Source organism: Aquarana catesbeiana, linkage group LG12 (genome assembly GCF_042186555.1).
Source record: "Aquarana catesbeiana isolate 2022-GZ linkage group LG12, ASM4218655v1, whole genome shotgun sequence".
In the NCBI taxonomy this organism is placed as follows: domain Eukaryota; kingdom Metazoa; phylum Chordata; class Amphibia; order Anura; family Ranidae; genus Aquarana; species Aquarana catesbeiana.
In genome coordinates, this window is record NC_133335.1 from 33,578,564 (window position 1) to 33,599,015 (window position 20,452).

Here is a 20,452-nt window from a genome sequence, read left to right on the forward strand (position 1 = left end):
TGCTGTGTCCAGTATATCATGTGCTGTACATTGCAGTGCCCACCATGTAATGCGCTGTGCTGACCATGTCATGTGCTGTGCATTGCATTGCCCTTCATGTGATGTTCAGTGCCCACTATGTCATGCTGTGCCTTGCAGTGCCCACCATGTCATGTGCAGTGCCCACCATGTCATGTGATGTGCCATCCAGTGCCAACCATGTCATGTGCAATGCCCACCATGTCATGGCTGTGCCTTGCAATGCCCGCTATGTAATTTGCAGTGTCCACCATGTCATGTGCTGTGCCATACAGTGATCCCACCATGTAATGTGCAGTGCCCACCGTGTAATGTGCAGCGCCCACCATGTCATGTGCACTTCCCACCATGTCATGTGTTGTGCCCAGCATGTAGTGTGTTGTGCCCACTGTGTAATGTGCTGTGCTGTTCAACAGTGCCCACCATGTCATGTGCAGTTCCTAACATGTAATGTGCAGTTGCATTTCCCACCATGAAACGTGCTATGCCATGCAGTGCCCACCATGTAATGTGTTGTGCCCACCATGTAATCTTATGTGCCATTCAGTGCCCACCATGTAATGCGCTGTGCCCACCACGTCATGTGCTGTGCCATGCAGTGCCCACCATGTAATGCGCTGTACCCACCATGTAATGTGCTGTGTCATGCAGTGCCCACCATGTCATGTGCAGTGCCCATCATGTAAATTGCTGTACAGTGCTCACCATGTCATGTGCTGTGTTGTGCCCACCATGTCATGTGCTGCACCATGCAGTGCCTACCATGTAATATGCTGTACTCACCATGGCATGTGCCGTGCAGTACCCACAATGGAATGTGGTGTGCAGGGCTCATCATGTCATATGCAGTGTCCACCATTTAATGTGCTGTGCTCACAATGTAATGTGCTGTGCTGTGTCATGCAGTGCCCACCTTGTCATGTGCTGTGCAGTGCCCACCATGCTATGTGCAGTACCCACTATATAATGTGTTGTGCCCACCATATAATGTTCTGTGCAGTGCCCACTTGTAATGTCCAGTGCCCACCATGTAATGTGCTCAGCTGTGCCTGCCATGTCATGTGCTGTGCCCACCATATAAGGTCCTGTGCCCACTGTGTGCATGTGCTGTGCCCACCATGCAATGTGTTGTGTTGTGCAGTACCAACCATGTCATGTGCTGTGCCCACCATATAATGTACTGTGCCTACCTTGTAATGTGCTGTATTGGGCAGTGCCAACCGCGTAATGTGCTGTGCCCACCATTAAATGTGCTGTATCCATGTATCCACCATGTAATGTGTTGTGCCAACCATGTGATGTACTGTGCTATACCCCCCCCCCCGTGTAATGTACTATGCTGTGCCCCCCACAGACTCACCCCCTCACTCCCACCCCCCTCTCTCTCTCATCCCCCCTCTTTCACCCTGTTCTCTCACTCACCCCCTTCACCCCCTACCACCCTCTCTCTCTTTCACCCTCTCTCTGTTCCCCTTTTTCTCTCTCTCTCTCTCTCTCTCTCCTCCTCTCTCTCTCTCTCCTTCTCTCTCTCTCTCTCTCCTTCTCTCTCTCTCTCTCTCCTTCTCTCTCTCTCTCTCTCTCCTTCTCTCTCTCTCTCTCTCTCTCCTTCTCTCTCTCTCTCACCCCCCTCTCTCTCTTTAATTTAAATTTAACAAAAAATTGTTTGCGTTTTCATTTTATTTATTTTCATAAAAAGGCCCACCAACATCCTTAGCACCAGGCCCATGATGCTCTTAATCTGGGCCTGTCTATAGGGGAACATGGAGGCTGGCGACCAGGAGAAGAAAGAGACATCAGAGTAGAAAACCAATTGAACCCCCCCCAGGCAGCAGCAGCAGGTACTAGTACTGTACAGCACCTGTCACCATGATATTGATCATCTTGTGCATGTGTACCAGTAACCAGCACCAACTTCAAAGCAAGCAATCAAATATAGTGCTCAAACAATTTGGATTAAATAAATATGCTTAGCCATAGATATCATAAAGTGTAAAAAAGTGATTTGTGTTAGTAGTACCTGCTTTTGCACAAATCACTTTATTACACTTTATTTATGATATTTATTTAATCCATATTGAGCACTATATTTGATTGGCTACTTGCTTCTGCTTGGGCCTGGCATACACACGCACATGATGATGACTTAGACCCCTTTCACACTGAGCCGCCCCGGGCGTCAGCGGTAAAGCAGCGCTATTGTAGCGCCGCTTTACCGTTGTTTTAGCAGCGCTATTCAGCTGCTAGCGGGGGCGGTTTAATCCCCTAGCGGGCAAAAAAAGGGTTAAATCCACAAAATGCCGCTGCAGCAGCGCTTTGCCGGCGGTATGGCAGCACTGCCCCATTGTTTTCAATGGGCAGGAGCGGTGGAGGAGAGGTGTATTCACCGCTCCTCCACCGCTGCAAAGAAGCTGCTGGCAGGACATCCTGCCAGCGCAGCGCCCTCAGTGTGAAAGCACTCAGGCTTTCACACTGGGTTTGTAGCTGAGGTTTTTTTCAGGCGCTATGCTGGCGCTATTTTTAGCGCTGTAGCACCTGAAAAATGCCTTCAGTGTGAAAGGGGTCTTAAAATCATCATGGGCGATTCTGCGTGTGTGCCAAGCAGACTGGGCCGGCGCTACCACTAGGCAAACTAGGCAGCCTAGAGCACCCGGTCGCTGGTGATTCTACTCCCTTTCTACCTCTGTACAGTGTCAGAGGCGATGGCACAGCATTTTTGGGTGCTGGTAAGGCCGCATTTATGGGTGCTGATGTTACTGTATTTATGGGTGCTGATGTTACCGAATTTTTGGGTGCTGGACAGGGGCGCAGTTTCAGGTCTTGCCATAGGCGCCATTTTCACTAGATACGCCTCTGTAAAGACCTCTAGTGAGCAGAAGACATGAGCACTGATAAGCATTTTAGTATTGAATGCTAAAGTCTATTCACCAATGAAGAGTCTCCGGTAAATGTGTCTGTAGTGTGGTTTGTCAGGTCTGAATGGTGAATTCACAGTATGAACAAGATTTCTAGCTGCCCCAAAAAGCTAGCAGAACAAGTACAGCCACACATAACAGTCCTTACCTGTGTCCATGTTCCATTTTGTACTAATCGCCTTCCTCCTGCTCCTGCTCCAGCTGCCAACCCCACACCAACACCATCCTGTTAACAAAATTTCTAATTCGATTACTAGTTTCCTTCAGGCATATGTAAACTCAACCACTAAAATCTCATAGAAGGTTTAACATGGTAATGTTATTTTGAATAATCCCCCCCCCCCCCCAAAAAAAATACATTATATAAAATTATAGGACCAGTAGAATAAAAGATAGGATTTTTTCATCATACTTACCTGTAAAATCCTTTTCTTTGAGTACATCATGGGACAAAGATTTAGACTATTCATTACCTACTGGGTTATACTTCATCTCCAGGTGAATGGACACTGGTAGACAAAAGGTCTTTAGACAGGAAGTGATCCCCTATATAACCCCTCCCATACAGGAAGTACTTCAGTTTTGTAGCAAGCACTGAATCCTCAAAAAAGGTCGGAGGGACCTCTATGTCCTGTGATGTACTCAAAGAAAAGGATTTTACAGGTAAGTACGACGAAAAAAATACTATTTTCTTTTTCATACATCATGGGACACAGAGTTATGCCCCGTACACACGGTCGGATTTTCCGACGGAAAATGTGTGATAGGACCTTGTTGTCGGAAATTCCGACCGTGTGTAGGCTCCATCACACATTTTTCATCGGATTTTCCGACACACAAAGTTTGAGAGCAGGCTATAAAATTTTCCGACAACAAAATCCGTTGTCGGAATTTACGATCGTGTGTACACAAATCCGACGCACAAAGTGCCACACATGCTCAGAATAAATAAAGAGATGAAAGCTATTGGCTACTGCCCCGTTTATAGTCCCGATGTACGTGTTTTACGTCACCGTGTTCAGAATGATCGGATTTTCCGACAACTTTGTGTGACCGTGTGTATGCAAGACAAGTTTGAGCCAACATCCATCGGAAAAAATCCTAGGATTTTGTTGTCGGAATGTCCGATCAATGTCCGACCATGTGTACGGGGCATTAGGCTAATATTCATTGCCTACTGGGATGTCCCAGAATAATAGCCTTGAGGGGAGGGAGACACCCTGCCAAACAAACAATAGCCATCAGACCTTATACGGCAGCCCACAGTACACTGCAGCCGAAAGCCAAATCCTCGGATGCTCAAACATCCACTTGATAAAATTTTGTGAATGTATCCACTGAAGCCTAGGTAGCAGCCTTACAAATCTGAGCCACAGATACCTGATGGCGAAAGCCCAGGAGATTCCTACATCCCTGGTAGAATGAGCTCTCACCCTAAAGGGAGGAGCTTTATGTTTCAGACCATAGGCCTGAATGGCCAATTGATGGACCCAATTGGCGATGGAAGCCTTGGAAGCTGCCTACCCCTTCTTGGGTTCTTTTGGTAAAACAAAAAAGGAGTCTGATCCTCGGATCTCTGCAGATCTAGACAAATAAACCTTGAATGCCCGGACAACATCCATGGAATGCAATTGTCTCTCTTCCGCCAAACGAGGCAGAGAGAAAAAAGGCGGCAAAATAACATCCTGATTTAAATGAAAGGCCAATACCACCTTTGGCAAAAGGGATGGAACAGGTTGTAACATGACCCTGTCGTGGTGAAGGATCAAGTATGGTTCCCTGCACGAAAGGGCCGCCAACTCCGTCACCCTTCTAGCCGAGGTGATGGCCATCAGGAAGGCTAGCTTGCATGACAGCAAGTCTAATGGAATTTCCTTGATAAGTTCAAATGGTTGTTTCTGTAACATAGACAGCACCAAATTCAAGTCCCAAGGACACATAGGTGACCTAATGGGGGGAAGCAAACGAGTTGCCCCCTGCATAAAAGGTTCGGACCAGTGAATGGGAGGCTAAAGGCCTTTGGAAGAATACCAGACAGGGCTAAAATCTGACCTCTGATTGTACTCAAAGCCAATCTGATTTCCACCGCTGACTGTAAAAAAGAGAGAATTCTCCCTATCACGTATTTTCGAGGATGCCATTTTCAGGCTTCACACCAAGTAATATAAGTCTTCCAGACCTTATGATAGATTTTCCTAGCGACAGCTTTTCTAGCATTCAGTAGGGTAGACACCACTGGTCCCGAGATGCCACGGTCCTTTAACACCCTTTCTTCAATAGCCATGTCGTCAAATTTAGAGACTGTAAATTGGGGTAGAATATAGGACCTTGAGACCGGAGCGACGTGGAAGCGTCCATGGCCCGTCTATTGTCAGTCTCACAATCTCTGGGTATCAGGGCCTTCTGGGCCAGGCTGGTGCCACCAGAATGACTGGAACCCCCTCTCTCCAAATCCTGTGCAACAAATGTGGAAGAAGAGGGATCAGAGGGAAAGGATAATCCAGGGAGTACAGGCTCCATGGAACTACCAGAGCATCTGCTCCGATTGCTAAAGAGGATCTTTTGTTGGGGACACAAACTGCTGTAGCTTGTTGTTGAACCTGGGTACCAATAGGTCGACCTCTGGACATTCCCAACGCTGGCAAATTTCCTGGAACACCCCTGGGTGTAGGGCCCATTCCCCCGGGCAGATCTGCTGGCGGCTGAGATAGTCTGCCTTCCAGTTCTCTACTCTCAGGATATGGACTGCCGATGGAATCGGCACATGTCCCTGTGCCCAGGCTAGTATGTGGTTCACCTCCTTCAGAGCTGAACGACTCCTGGTACCGCTTTGGTGGTTTATATAGGCCACTACAGTGGCATTGTCGGACTGAACCCTGATAGACCGTCCTGATGCTCCGTCCAGGACCGTAGGGCCAGACGTACTGCCCGTAACTCCAGGACGTTGATGGGCAGGATCTGTTATGTCCTTGACTATTTCCCCTGAGCTGTGAGCCTCTCTAGGGTCACTCCCCAGCCTGAGAGACTGGCATCTGTAGTCAGTACTCTCCAAATTACCAGAAGGAAGGATTTTCCCTTTCGCAGGTTCTGATCCTGCAACCACCAGTTTAGGCTTAAGCATGCTGAGGAGATAAGAACATTGGATAATCCAGGGCTTGTCCTCTTCTGTTTCAAGCCAACAAGATGTCTTGTTGTAAAGGCCTGGAATGGAACTGGGCATAGGGCACTGCCTCGAAGGAGGACACCATCGTCCCTAGAAGACTCATACAGAGCCGAATGGAGGGCTGTCTGGTGTCCCTTATCTGACGCACCTGATCTTTCAGGGCACCGATCCTTACAGGTGGCAAGAATATCCTTGCTTGGACCGTATCTAGGATCAGACCTAAATACTTTAGACTTTAAGCTGGTCTCAAATTTGACTTTTCGGTATTTATGATCCAGCCTAAGCTTTCCAAATATCGCACTGTGCATGTTATGCTCTGTTCTAGAGCCTGTAGTGAGTGATCTCTGAGCAGGAGGTCATCCAGATACCCGAGCACCATGATCCCTTGGGCCCTTAAAAGGCCCAGTACTGGAGCTAGGACCTTTGTGAACACACAGGGAGCTGTAGCAAGCCCAAAGGATAGAGCCACAAACTGTAAATGAGGTTCCTCTACTGCAAATCGCAGGAAGCTCTGATGAGGCTGAAAGATAGGTACGTGTAAATACGTGTCTTTTGTATCGATGGAGGCTAGAAAGTCTCCCATCTGGAGTGAGGCTACTACTGAGCGGACAGACTCCATCCGAAAGGACTGGATCAGTAAATACTAGTTCAGGGATCTTAGGTCCAAAATGGGCCTTGTATCCCAGTTTGGTTTTTGAGCCGTAAACAGGTTCGAGGTAAACCCTGTGCCTTTTTCGGATACAGGAACCTCTACAATCACTCCTTGATGCACTAAATGATGTAGTGCCTGAAGCAATAAGTTTCTTTTTGGCGGATCTGAGGGAACGCTGGCTCTTAGAAACCTCTGAGAGAGAACCCCCCGCAACTCCAGCTTGTAACCGCGGGATATAGTTGAGATGACCCACTCGTCCTAAACTATTCTCCAAATGTCCGCAAAGTGCAGCAGCCTTCCCCCCACTCGATAGGTGGCTTGGTGCTAGGTTTAGAAGCTGTTTGGGCCCAGGGCTTTTTCTGGCCCTGGCCTTGCGGCTTGCCCCTGGCTCTAGCGCCCTGTTGGCGGCGAAACTGCCTTGGTGCCGAGACACTTGAGGAAGCAGTCCCTGAGGTTTTAAACGAGGGATGCCTGGTGCTTTTCTTCACAGGAATGAGAGAACTCTTGCCTCCGGAAATCTTTTGGATATATTTGTCCAAATGATCACCAAATAAACATTCCCCATGAAAGGGGAAACCTGCCAATAACTTTTTAAGGAAGCTCGGCTGACCAGTTCTTAAGCCACAAAAGTCTGCGCATATGTACAGACAAGAGAGCCAAACGAGAAACCTGCTGTATTGAATCCTTTAAGGCGTCAACAGCAAAACACAGCGCTCGAGGAATATCTGTCTTATTTTCAGCCAAATCATCCTCCCGGTTAGGCCTGTCAGGCCGTCTGACCTGATCCTTTACGGACTGGCAGATACCAGTTGCTGCAACAGCTTGCTAAATAGCTGAACTGGCCAAAGGAAGCTTTTAATAATTACTCCAATTTCTTGTCAACTTTCAAGCCCTGTGCGTTATCTACCAGACAAGTTAAGTTCTTGTTTAAGGAAGAGACTGCTGTATCTACAGCTGGCATGCTCCACTTCTTAATGAACTTTTCATCCATGGGATATAAAAGGGAAAACCTCTTAGGAGAAACAAAAATCCTGTCAGGATGTTCCCAATCGGCATACACTGCCTGTTCCAACAGAGGGTGTAAGGGGAAAGCCTGTGCCGCCTGACGAGGCCTCAGGGGCCCCCAAAGAGGACCAGGAGGGTTCAGTAACCTCTGCAAGAGGCAACGTAAAGGCAGAACGAACCATTTCAGTAAGAATCAGGATCAAAAGCCTCTGTGACTGAGAGGCAGACATTAACTAGATATCTTCTTGTCTAGATTGCTCGGAAGCAGACTCATCCACCAGGCCCTCCACAGAATCCTGAGCTTTTAGCGCTTCCCCATCCTCAACCCATTCCTGCTCCAAACTAGGAGGCTCCGGGGAGGGGGATCTGTTACTCTTCTTGCCACCCTGCGGGATGGAGGCAATCATGCCAGCAATCCTGTGCTCTAACCCGGCTAGGCCGAGGACAGTTCATCTTTGGTGATAAAGGGTGAAGCAGCAGCGTTGACAGTAGGCACAATACCAGATAGGTGCAGTGGCTCTGATTGCCCGGAAGCCACTAGTTTTTCAGGGGATACAACTAGGTTCATCAGGAACGGACGACATAGGTGTGCCCTTCCATGTAGTGTTAGTCCCGCTCCTCTTTTTTTTAAGACATTTACTAGCCACAAAAAGGGAGTACCTGGGTGTAGTATTAACACACCTCAGAAAGGAGACCTTTTTAATAGGACTCAGCAAGCCCCTATGCAACAATCCTGCTAAGCACCTTTGGCCTGCCAAGTAACATCTGGTGACTCACGTGACCCGGGTAAGGAGAAATGAACCACTGCAAATGCCTGGTTCAGAGCCTGCTCTGTATCCCACAGCTGCCTTCTGGAAGCACCACATGTTTGGCATACACAGCTTAAATAAGCTGGCTGTGCGCCGGAACGGTCTGTGCATACTGCGCAGTCCCGGCGAACGGGCGTGGCTGTATTCCCATATGAAGCAAATCTTCGTGCACCCAGATAAAGGCTACGGTGCATGTGCGGTATGGCCGCCTAACAAACTGCTAAGCACAGTGGCACTTTTGCGAATGCACCTGCGCCATGGCGAACCAATGTGAAATGGCGCACCGTAGAACAGGAAACGCTCTATACAGAGGATTCTATTCATTCACAAACTGAAGCATACAGCTGAGCTCAATGACGACTACTGATCTCAGCCATGGTGAAGCTATAGAGTAAATAATTCAAAAACAAAAAAGATTACATTTTGTAAATGTGCTGAAAAATTCCATGTCTTAGTCCCTTCTGAATGTTAGAATCTGTCCTGTGTCCTTTTAACTCTTTACTAAAATTTTTACTTATAAAATTTTCTTAATCGTACAGTAAACTGCTATAATTTTTTTCGGACCTGTGCCTCACTGAGATTTTCCCTTACATCCTGTCCTGGAGATTCTCATCAGGAAGAGAGGATATCTTTCCAAAAATGAGGGAAATCAATTCCTACAGTTGTAAAGGGAACAAGTTTCCCCATTGGAAGATTCCTATGTCTGTTCTGGTGGCAACTTAAAATTTTAAATTTACCCTCACTTTCATTCCCAGTGACATTGGTGATCAAAACAATGAGAGTGAATCTCCCCAACAAGGACACAAACCACAATAAAGATATGACAGATTTGAAACGCTTTCCACTCTAATGCCCCGTACACACGATTGGACATCGATCGGACATTCCGACAACAAAATCCATGGATTTTTTTCCCGACGGATGTTGGCTCAAACTTGTCTTGCATACACACGGTCACACAAAGTTGGTTGGAAATTCCGTACGCCAAGAACGCGGTGATGTACAACATGTACCACGAGCTGAGAAAAATGAAGTTCAATAGCCAGTGCGGCTCTTCCGCATGATTCCGAGCATGCATGGCACTTTGTGTGTCGGAATTGTGTACAGACGATCAGAATTTGCGCGAACAGATTTTGCTGTTGGGAAATTTGAGAACCAAAACTCAAATTTTGTGCGACGGAAATACCGATGGAAACTGTCCGATGGAGCCTACACATAGTCGGAATTTCCGACAACAAGCTCCGATCGCACATTTTACGTCGGAAAGTCCGACCGTGTGTACGGGGCATAACAATGCAAAACTTTTTTTAATATATATTTGGATATTGGATATAGTTTAACTTATATAATGTCTGGATAGCATTAAAAATTGCATGAACATCTAAGTAGGAGGTAAATGTACTGGCTTGCGTTAGAGGAGAGATGAGCACCAGTTCATACGTATGCTGAGTTGGCATATCCAGTGTATGAGATGTATGAAGTAACATATCAGGAAAAAGTTAATACTCACAGTCTCCCAGGATTGATACTGTGCCCGTGGCATCATTCGTCCGACACTATCTCTCTCCTGAATAAAAGGTAGACATTTTAATTCTGTACTAGATCCCCTTAATCTGGCTGGCAGTGTTTTAATTAGAAGTCTATTTATATTGCTATGAACATAGGCAATACTCACTCCTTCCCACTGTTGATACTGTGACCGAGGAAAGCTATTATTAGACAACACTCTCCCAACTGCTTCTTTTTCCTAAAACAAAAATAGAATAAAAAATTTGTAATTATCTATAATATCCAGCCTCACTCAAAACTAACATTTTAGTGATATATGGGCACTTGTGGGTTAAATCACCTGGCAACTTATACCAAATCTCTTGCATAACCTAGTGGTAAAATGTACCCAATAATTTGTTTTTAGGTCGATACTCAAAGAAATGGTGACGGTTTCACTCTATCACCTGGATTTCCTAATTGTATTTATTCTTCATTATGGGGGATTTGAGGAAAGGTGACCCCATAATTTGAATTGTCCTGACACCGGTGGCCCAGACAGATGAGGTCAACAAGTAACACCGGTTGTCCGCAACTCTGCAAAACTGAACTGTGTGTTGTCTGGGGTTACCAATTATTATATAAAGTCACACATACTTGTAGTTTTGAATGAGGGGTTGCTTTTATGTAGACATACTAGGTTTGAAATTTGTAGCTTCCAAACTTGCTGTATGACTGCATTTTATGTTGTGGAATTACATACTATAATAGATATACAGTCGCAGAAGGCATAACTGGAGAACACTGTAAATTAGAACTAGTATAAGTATAATTTGGCTGCATATTTACAGTATCTCACAAAAGTAAGTACACCCCTGACATTTTTGTAAATATTTTTTTACATCTTTTCATGTGACAACACTGAAGAAATGACACTTTGTTACAATGTAAATAGTGAGTAAAACTACTACACAACCATTATTGTCTAAGCCGCTGGCAACAAAAGTGAGTACACCCCTAATTGGGCCCAATTAGCCATTTTTCCTCCCCAGTGTCATGTGACTCATTAGTGTTACAAGGTCTCCGGTGTGAATGGGGAGCAGGTGTGATAAATTTGGTGTTATCGCTCTCTCATACTGGTTACTGTAAGTTCAACATGGCACCTCATGGCAAAGAACTCTGAGGATCTGAAAAAAAAAAGAATTGTTGCTCTACATAAAGATGGCCTTGACTATAAGAAGATCCAAAATGCCAAGACCCTGAAACTGAGCTGCAGCACGTTGGCCAAGACCATACAGCGGTTTAACAGGACAGGTTCCACCCAGAACAGGCCTCGCCATGGTCGACCAAAGAAGTTGAGTGCACGTGCTCAGCGTCATATCCAGAGGTTGTCTTTGGGAAATCTTTGAGATGTATGAGTGCTGCCAGCATTGCTGCAGAAGTTGAAGGGGTGGGGGGTCAGCCTGTCAGTGCTTAGGCCATACGCCACACACTGCATCAAATTGGTCTGCATGGCTGTTGTCCCAGAAGGAAGCCTCTTCTAAAGATGATGCACAATAAAGCCCGCAAACAGTTTGCTGAAGATAAGCAAACTAAGGATATGGATTACTGGAACCATGCCCTGTGGTCTGATGAGGCCAAGATAAACTTATTTGGTTCAGATGGTGTCAAGCATGTGTGGTGGCAACCAGGTGAGGAGTACAAAGACAAGTGTCAAGCATGGTGGTGGAAGTGTCATGGTCTGGTGCTGCATGAGTGCTGCCGACACTGGGGAGCTACAGTTCATTGAGGGAACCATGAATGCCAGCATGTAATGTGACATACTGAAGCAGAGCATGATCCTCTCCTTTTGGAGACTGGGCCGCAGGGCAGTATTCCAAAAAAACGACCCCAAACACACCTCCAAGAAGACCACTGCCTTGCTAAAGAAGCTGAGGGTAAAGGTGATGGACTGGCCAAGCATGTCTCCAGACCTAAACCCTACTGAGCTGTGGGGCATCCTCAAATGGAAGGTGGAGGAGCGCAAGGTCTTTAACATCCACCAGCTCTGTGATGTCGTCATGGAGGAGTGGAAGAGGACTCCAGTGGCAACCTGTGAAGCTCTGGTGAACTCAAAATATTGACACTTTGGGCCCAATTTGGACATTTTCACTTAGGAGTGTACTCACTTTTGTTGCCAGTGGTTTAGACATTAATGGCTGTGTGAATTATTTTGAGGGGACAGAAAATTTACACTGTTATACCAGCTGTACACTCACTACTTTACATTGTAGAAAAGTGTCATTTCTTCAGTGTTGTCACATGAAAAGATATGATAAAATATTTATAAAAATGTGAGGGGTGTACTCACTTTTGTGAGATAGTGTACATGTGTCACAGGGTGACCTGCAGCCTTCCAACTGTTGTATAAGTACAAGCCTTGTCTTGACAGAGAAGATGCTTCTTGCTGCTCTGTGACAGCTGGAAGATCATCATTAGCTTAAGCAGCATCTGATGAACACAGCACATCTCAGCTGGACCATTTGTAGCTCCTTCAGATGCTATTGGACAAGAAGTTTCAAGATACTGAAGCATTAGGAGAATCTGCTCCCTTGTTATGCTCAGTTTCCTCTAATAGAGCCAGTAGCAAGATAGGTGCATGGCAGGTTTCTAGTAGTTATGGTAATTGTGACAAACTGGCTAACTTGGCCTAGATGTGGACTCCAGGTGGGTTGCACTGTCTGTTTTTCAACGACACATATTTAAAACTGAACTCCTGTAAAATAAATGTGACCCTTACAGTGGGTCTTTCCCACACTACAAGGAATGCTTGTTTCTGTCTAGGGCACAGGTGGTAAAACACAAGGCACGCGGGCCTAAATTAGCCCTCCAGGCCATCTCATGTGCCACACCCCCCTCATCCCAACATTCACCTCATCTCAGCAGTTGGCAGCAGAGAGGAGCACATTACTCCTCCACCAGATCCTGTACTTCTCCATGAAGCTGCAGAGAGACTCCTCTCTGCAATAACCCCCCCCCCCCCCCCCCCGTCTCAGCCAGTGGCAACGGAGAGGACTAGGGAACTACTCCTACAGATCCTTCGCGTCTCTGGGCAGCCGTAGCACCCCCTCGTCTCTGCCTCTCCTGGTCTCAGCATTTAGCAGATTTTCAGCTGACTCTAGTCCTCCTCCAGACCCTGCACTTTCTAATTCCCAGCACTGCCTCCCGCTTCCTCCCAGCAGCAGCACAAGGTGAGGGGGTGCACTGTAATGTAAAGGAGGGTGGGGGACTCTGGACTTCTGATGGGGATGGCTCTTGAAATCGAATGTAAGGGGGGGGGCTTTGGACATCTAGTCTTACAGATACAACTGGCTCTTTTTAGGGCAACCATAATGCTGATGCGGCCCATGATGAAATTAAGTTTGACACCCCAGGTCTAGGGAGAACAGAAAAAGCAATTATACTTGTCTTATCCCTCCCTCCTCCAGCAGCTGGCAGTTTTTCTGAGTGTAGTGAGCAGACCCTTGGTGCCCTTACTTACAATGCAGGATAATGGTTTTAGAGTACCTGCAACCAACGGAAGAGGAGGGAATCTGCTTTGGTCATGCAGCTGGGAGGAAGCATTCAGGAGCTTTTTGAGCATTTAATCCTTGCAGCATGGGGAAGCCCCACAGCAGGGATCGGTATTATTTTCCCAGAGTTCAGCTTTATTGCTGATAAGGTCAGATAATACAGATAGATAAATAACTGTATATAAAAAAAAACAAAAAAACTTTGATATTGACTAGGGGTGTTGGCATAAAGGTCCTCCTTTAAAGCTTAATTTATTAAATTTTCAAACATGAATAACCAAACAACCATGCTGCTATGACTATCTTTATATTAAGTTTTAAAGATTTAATAAATTAAGCTAATGTGACATTGGTGTGCTATCGCTGGCTAAAAAGAGAGAATTAAAAAATAAATTGCAGGCAACCTAATCATCGATAACACTTTATTTGCACTCCTAAATTTGTGTTTTACAAACTAGGTAACAAAATTATTTTGCGTAAGCCAACTGTACTAACAGGAAATAGCAGGCACTTCTGGGAAAAGACAGGGATAGAAACAAATGAACCGCTTGCCGACCATCCGCCGCAGCTGTACCGCGGCAACATGGCTCGGCAAATCGCCGTTATCTTACGTCGCTTCCTTTTTTGGCCACTAGAGGCACGTGCCCGCAGCTCACCCCCGGAGCCGATACGAGTGCCCGACGGTCGCGATGACCGCCGGTCTCCCGCGATCGCTCGTGACACGGCGAGAACCGGGATCTCTGTGTGTAAATACAGAGATTCCGGTTCTCTGAGGGGAGAAGAGACTGATCGTGTGTTCATACAAAGTATGAACACCGATCTAGCTCTTCCTCTAGCAAGTCCCATCCCCCCTTCAGTTAGAACACACACTAGGGAACACATTAACCCCTTGAGCGCCCCCTAGTGTTAACCCCTTCACTGCCAGTGACATTTTTACAGTAATCAATGCATTTTTATAGCACTGATCACTGTATAAATGCAAATGGTCCCAAAAATGTGTCAAAACTGTCCGATGTGTCCGCCATAATGTCGCAGTCACGATAAAAATCGCAGATCGCTGCCATTACTAGTAAAAAAAATAATAGTAATAAAACATATATAAATCTATCCCCTATTTTGTAGACACTATAACTTTTGCAAAAACCAATCAATATGCACTCATTGTGATTTTTATGACCAAAAATATGTAGAAGAATACATATTGGCCTAAACTGAGAAAATTTTTTTTTTTTTTTAAAAAGCTAAGAAGAGGATATTTATTATAGCAAAAAGTACAAAATATTGTGGTTTTTTTCAAAATTGTCACCCTTTTTTTGTTTATAGCGCAAAAAATAAAAACCGCAGAGATGATCAAATACCACCAAAAGAAAGCTCTATTTGTGGGGAAAAAAAGGACATCAATTTTGTTTGGGTACAACGTCGCACGATTGTCAGTTAAAGCGACGCAGTCCTGAATCGCAAAAAATGGCTCGGTCATTCAGCAGCCAAATCTTCCGGGGCTGAAGCGGTTAAGAAATAAATCATGTCTTAAATATAAAGCTACACTATTAAAACAATTTTGGATTTGAAATTCCGTTAATTACAGATGCCGTGGCTGATTGGTTCTCTAACTGTGCAATGCGCTATGCAGTAACTTGTCAATCAAGTCTGTTAACAGTAGTTTGGTCACTTTAGATTTCTGATTGGCTGTTGAGGGCTCCTGTCGTTTGCACTAGAACACCCTCTTCTGTTTTTATGTTTTTAAGATAAATTTCAGCAAAGAGTGATACATTTACCTTTATGCCATAATCCATGGTACCATTTCCAGAAACAATCAGGGTAGCTGGGCTGGCCTGTTGCATTAAAGAGAAACTCCGTTAAAAACAAAGAACAAGTTCAGTACATCATTAATTACACAGAAGTTGAAGACTAGGCATAAGCAATGAATTGGGGGGGTGGGGTGCTGGAGGAATGTGTCGGTGTTGCCTGAAGCACCCAGACTGCAGCTGATATTTATTAGAAAATGATTAGCTGTCACAGATAACAGAATCTTTTCTTCCCTCCAGGTTTTTGGAATTCACGGTAATATTTTTATCATAGTAGAGCTGTGTGTGAAGAGTTGGAAAATGTACAGTCAATCGGAGTTGCATCATTTTGTGTAGAGATGGGGAAAAGCTATGCAGGGTGCAGTCCATCCCCTCTCTTTGATTGTGTAGCTCTTCCCCCACGACAAGGTCTCTGCAACTACTCTTAAGCCTCGTACGCACGATCGGATTTTCCGCAGACAAAGCGTCAGACTTTTGTCCGAAGGGCGTTGGCCATGAACTTGTTGGCCAAAAAACACGAACGCAGTGATGTACTACGTGGTTTTTCAGCTCTTTAGCGCCACCCTTTGGGCACCTTCTGCTAATGCCGTGTTAGGTGAGCATTGATTCCGAGCATGCGCGTTTGTACTTTGGACTTTTGTCTGACGGACTTGTGTGCACACGATCGGAAAATCTGACAACAACAGACGGTTGTCCGTGGAAAATTTATAAGCCTGCCATCCAACATTTGACTGCGGAAAATCACCCCTGATGAAGTCTGAGTAGACGAAACGCGTCGGGAGACTCCACTGCCTGCCACAATTTTATTACAAGCGCTTTTTTAACTTGGAAAATGTAAGTGTTCTACTTTTTAATAAATTGGTTACACCAAACGTTATTATACTATATGGTCCCCTTCTCTTTTTTATGGGTCACTTTCATCGAGACCAAGTTAAAAGTTGGGGAGTCCCTAGTGAAAATCTTTGATGCTATCCGGATTACATCATTATCTGGCTGAACCACCTATTCCATTGCTGGTTGGCAATATAAGCCTTATTGACTCATCAAGCGTATGTTTGCATGAGTCCAACTTATCCGGTAAGCCTGCACTGCTTCCATGTGGGGGACACACTATATCTGTCTGCGGTCTCAGTAATCACTCACACGGGAAACGGAATTATTCTATTTACAACAAGTGACTTTTTTCTTTGCAACTTGTTTACACCCAACAGATATTTACTGGAGCATTTTATACTATGGGTCACATGATATCTGCTGGAGCTTTTTATATTACGGTCACATGAAGTGTGTGGCATTTATATTTATGTGTCTTTAATGTTATACTGCATGCAATATTACGATTGTATTTTCCCATTATATGTAGCACTGCACGTTTTTATACATGCACACTGCGGAAAATCCGACAACAATTGTCCTATGGAACGTACAAACGGTCAGGTTTTTGGCCAACCGTCTGTCATCACACAATTCCCGGCGTAAAATCTTTAGGCAACGTTAACATCTCAGCGTAGCCACAAGCCTTCAGACAAGTTTTTTCACTCAACAGCCCATTGACTTGAATGGTCTGCCTGATGCACAAAAAATGCTCAAAAAACAGATTTTGGCACTGAACCAAGCACGTTTTTCTCACATTTTGAAAAGCAGAAAACGCTGGACTCATACCTATGTTTGGGGTGCCATTAAGAAATAGTAGCACTGCAAGCATGTCACGTATTTTAGCTCGCGAAAAACGTGAGCACAACCACACATTTCTGCTCACAATTCTACTATTCTCAGATGTGAAGGGGGCCTAAAATCTAATGCAAAGAAAGGACCCTTGTATCAAGAGACAAGGGTAAGACAGTAGCTATTCCAATGAGAAAGTACTGTTGGTTTATCAAAGGTCCATTTTATTAGTTAAATTTATTGTATATCAAACATTCTTTCAGAATAAAAAAAGGCCGTTTAAACCCTCCAGACTCAAAGAACACACATAAAACCAGCAAGAATTTTAGATTTTACCTATTTTAACTTATAAAATTCTATGATAACCCAACCACGGTGCTTTTTATCATTGGAATAGCTACTGTTACCCTTGTCTCTTGATACAAGGGTCCTTTCTTTGTGCTTTGGTTTGGATGGCTACAATATATAAAAAAAGAGGAATTTTTGACTTTAAATGAAAATAATGACATAGTGGAGGAGATTAATAGAAAAACATATTTAATAACATGTGAAGATGTAAAAATGTGTATCAATAGTACAAAACAAGTAAAGAGTATAAATCATGTGTGTAAACACATACATCTGCATGTACACTAAGCATCAAGGATACATGAATATACAGTGGGGCAAAAAAGTATTTAGTCAGCCACCAATTGTGCAAGTTCCCCCACTTAAAAAGATGGGAGAGGCCTGTAATTGTCATCATAGGTATACCTCAACTATGAGAGACGAAATGTGGAAACAATTTCAGACAATCACATTGCCTGATTTTTGAAAGAATTTATTTGCAAATTATGGTGGAAAATAAGTATTTGGTCATCTACAAACAAGCAAGATTTCTGGCTCTCACAGAACTGTATCTTCTTCTTTAAGAGGCTCCTCTGTCCTCCACTCATTACCTGTATTAATGGCACCTGTTTGAACTTGTTATCAGTATAAAAGACACCTGTCCACAACCTCAAACAGTCACACTCCAAACTCCACTATGGTGAAGACCAAAGAGCTGTCGAGGGAACCCAGAAAAAAAATTGTAGACCTGCACCAGGCTGGGAAGACTGAATCTGCAATAGGCAAGCAGCTGCTTGGTGTGAAGAAATCAACTGTGGGAGCAATAATTACAAAATGGAAGACATAGAAGACCACTCCCCCGATCTGGGGCTCCACACAAGATCTCACCCTGTGGGGTCAAAATGATCACAAGAACGGTGAGCAAAAATCCCAGAACCACACCGGGGGACCTAGTGAATGACCTGCAGAGAGCTGGGACCAACGTAACAAAGGCTACCATCAGTAACACACTACGCCGCCAGGGACTCAGATCCTACAGTGCCAGACGTGTCCACCTGCTTAAGCCAGTACATGTCCGGGCCCGTCTGAGGTTTGCTAGAGAGCATTTGGATGACCCAGAAGAGGATTGGGAGAATGTCATATGGTCAGATGAAACCAAAGTAGAACTGTTTGGTAGAAACACAACTCGTCGTGTTTGGAGGAGAGAGAATGCTGAGTTGCAACCAAAGAACACCATACCTACTGTGAAGCATGGGGGTGGCAACATCATGCTTTGGGGCTGTTTCTCTGCAAAGGGAACAGGACGACTGATCCGTGTACATGAAAGAATGAATAGGGCCATGTATCGTGAGATTTTTAGTGCAAACCTCCTCCCATCAGCAAGGGCATTGAAGATGAAACGTGGCTGGGTCTTTCAGCATGACAATGATCCCAAACACACTGCCCGGGCAACGAAGGAGTGGCTTCGTAAGAAGCATTTCAAGGTCCTGGAGTGGCCTAGCCAGTCTCCACATCTCAACCCCATAGAAAACCTTTGGAGGGAGTTGAAAGTCCGTGTTGCCCAGCGACAGCCCCAAAACATCACTGCTCTAGAGGAGATCTGCATGGAGGAATGGGCCAACATACCAGCAACAGTGTGTGACAACCTTGTGAAGACTTACAGAAAACGTTCGACCTCTGTCATTGCCAACAAAGGATATATAACAAAGTATTGAGATTAACTGTTGATATTGACCAAATACTTATTTTCCACCATGATTTGCATATAAATTCTTTCAAAATCAGACAATGTGATTGTCTGGATTTGTTTCCACATTTTGTCTCTCATAGTTGAGGTAGACCTATGATGACAATTACAGGCCTCTCTCATCTTTTTAAGTGGGAGCACTTGCACAATTGGTGGCTGACTAAATACTTTTTTGCCCCACTGCATATCAACTTGGCAACACACTTGGCAATATATATATATATATATACACACACACACACACACACCATATAGGTGGCACATTGCAATGGGAGTAATATAGAATATAAACATGATTGATGTAAATGGTAAACTGAAATAACTGCTGGTGCAGACGTGTATCTGCATCGTGAGTTAACCAACGCGTTTCGTGTATAAACGCTCATCAGGGGCACAGTTCAAGAGTATCTATGAAGGATAAATATGATTAAACTTATGCAGCACTAAACATAGCAGGAAAGGGCAAATGTGTCAATCCTAGATAATTCAATGGGATAAAGTATGGTGAGTGTGGGGCCAGGGCCAGAGAAGATGGGTATAATAAAGCCAGGGCTCATTAAAACTAGGAATCTTTGAAGCCTAAAGCCCCATACACACGGACGAGCATGCTGGGAAAACCAGCAGCCGGCCGACTCCCGATCAGCGCTCTCTGCCAATGGAGGAGAGTGCTGATTAGAGTGTTCTGGCGGGGGAGGGGGGGGCTGGGTTGAATGAAAAACAGTGTGTACAAGGATTTATTTGTCATTCTTTTTGACTAAAATCGAATAGCCTATAAACTCTGACTTACCTGAGTTAGCGCACTTCCACCCTCCTCATTATACTTGATAAGAGTTTGATTTCCTTCATCATTTGGTACCATGTGCTTCTTTTTCGCAGAGCCACAGAGGAAGCACATGAGCAAACATAGTGCCACTAGCAAAGAAAACAAGAAGAGAGTCAGAAGATAACACCCAAGCGGTCAACAATCTCCAGGACACAAACCTTCATCATACTTACACAAGAACAGGAGCAGAGCAACAAAGATGGCTCCGATCGCCCCACCTCCCAGCTGATACGACGCTGGTGCCATCTTCTCACAGTTTATCTGGTCTGGGCAGGAGCACACTCTGATATTCAGGTTTTGGGTTTTGGAAGTGCCCTGCCTGTCGTAAATGTCAAAGGGAATAGTATAGTTGCCCTTTGCAAGGCTTTTCAGCATTACGATTTTTGCAGTATTATCTGCAAAATAAAGAGATGTGACAATTATACATTATTTTATGCCCTTTTCCCAATGAAGAGATGCACACTGGGCAGCAGTAGATCTGAACCAA

General features: G+C 44.9%; 1 protein-coding gene across 1 annotated transcript in view; it reads right to left on the minus strand.

Moving 5' to 3' along the window:
* LOC141114077 (cadherin-like protein 26) overlaps positions 1 to 20,452 on the minus strand; it is a 177,405-nt gene that overhangs the window by 33,854 nt on the left and 123,099 nt on the right. The window contains exons 12-17 of the mRNA XM_073607538.1: positions 20,139 to 20,360; positions 19,930 to 20,054; positions 15,374 to 15,430; positions 10,235 to 10,306; positions 10,070 to 10,126; positions 3,079 to 3,156 (exon numbers count right to left, since the gene is read on the minus strand). Of these exons, the coding sequence (XP_073463639.1) occupies positions 3,079 to 3,156; positions 10,070 to 10,126; positions 10,235 to 10,306; positions 15,374 to 15,430; positions 19,930 to 20,054; positions 20,139 to 20,360 (611 nt within the window). The remainder of the gene's footprint in view (positions 1 to 3,078; positions 3,157 to 10,069; positions 10,127 to 10,234; positions 10,307 to 15,373; positions 15,431 to 19,929; positions 20,055 to 20,138; positions 20,361 to 20,452) is intronic.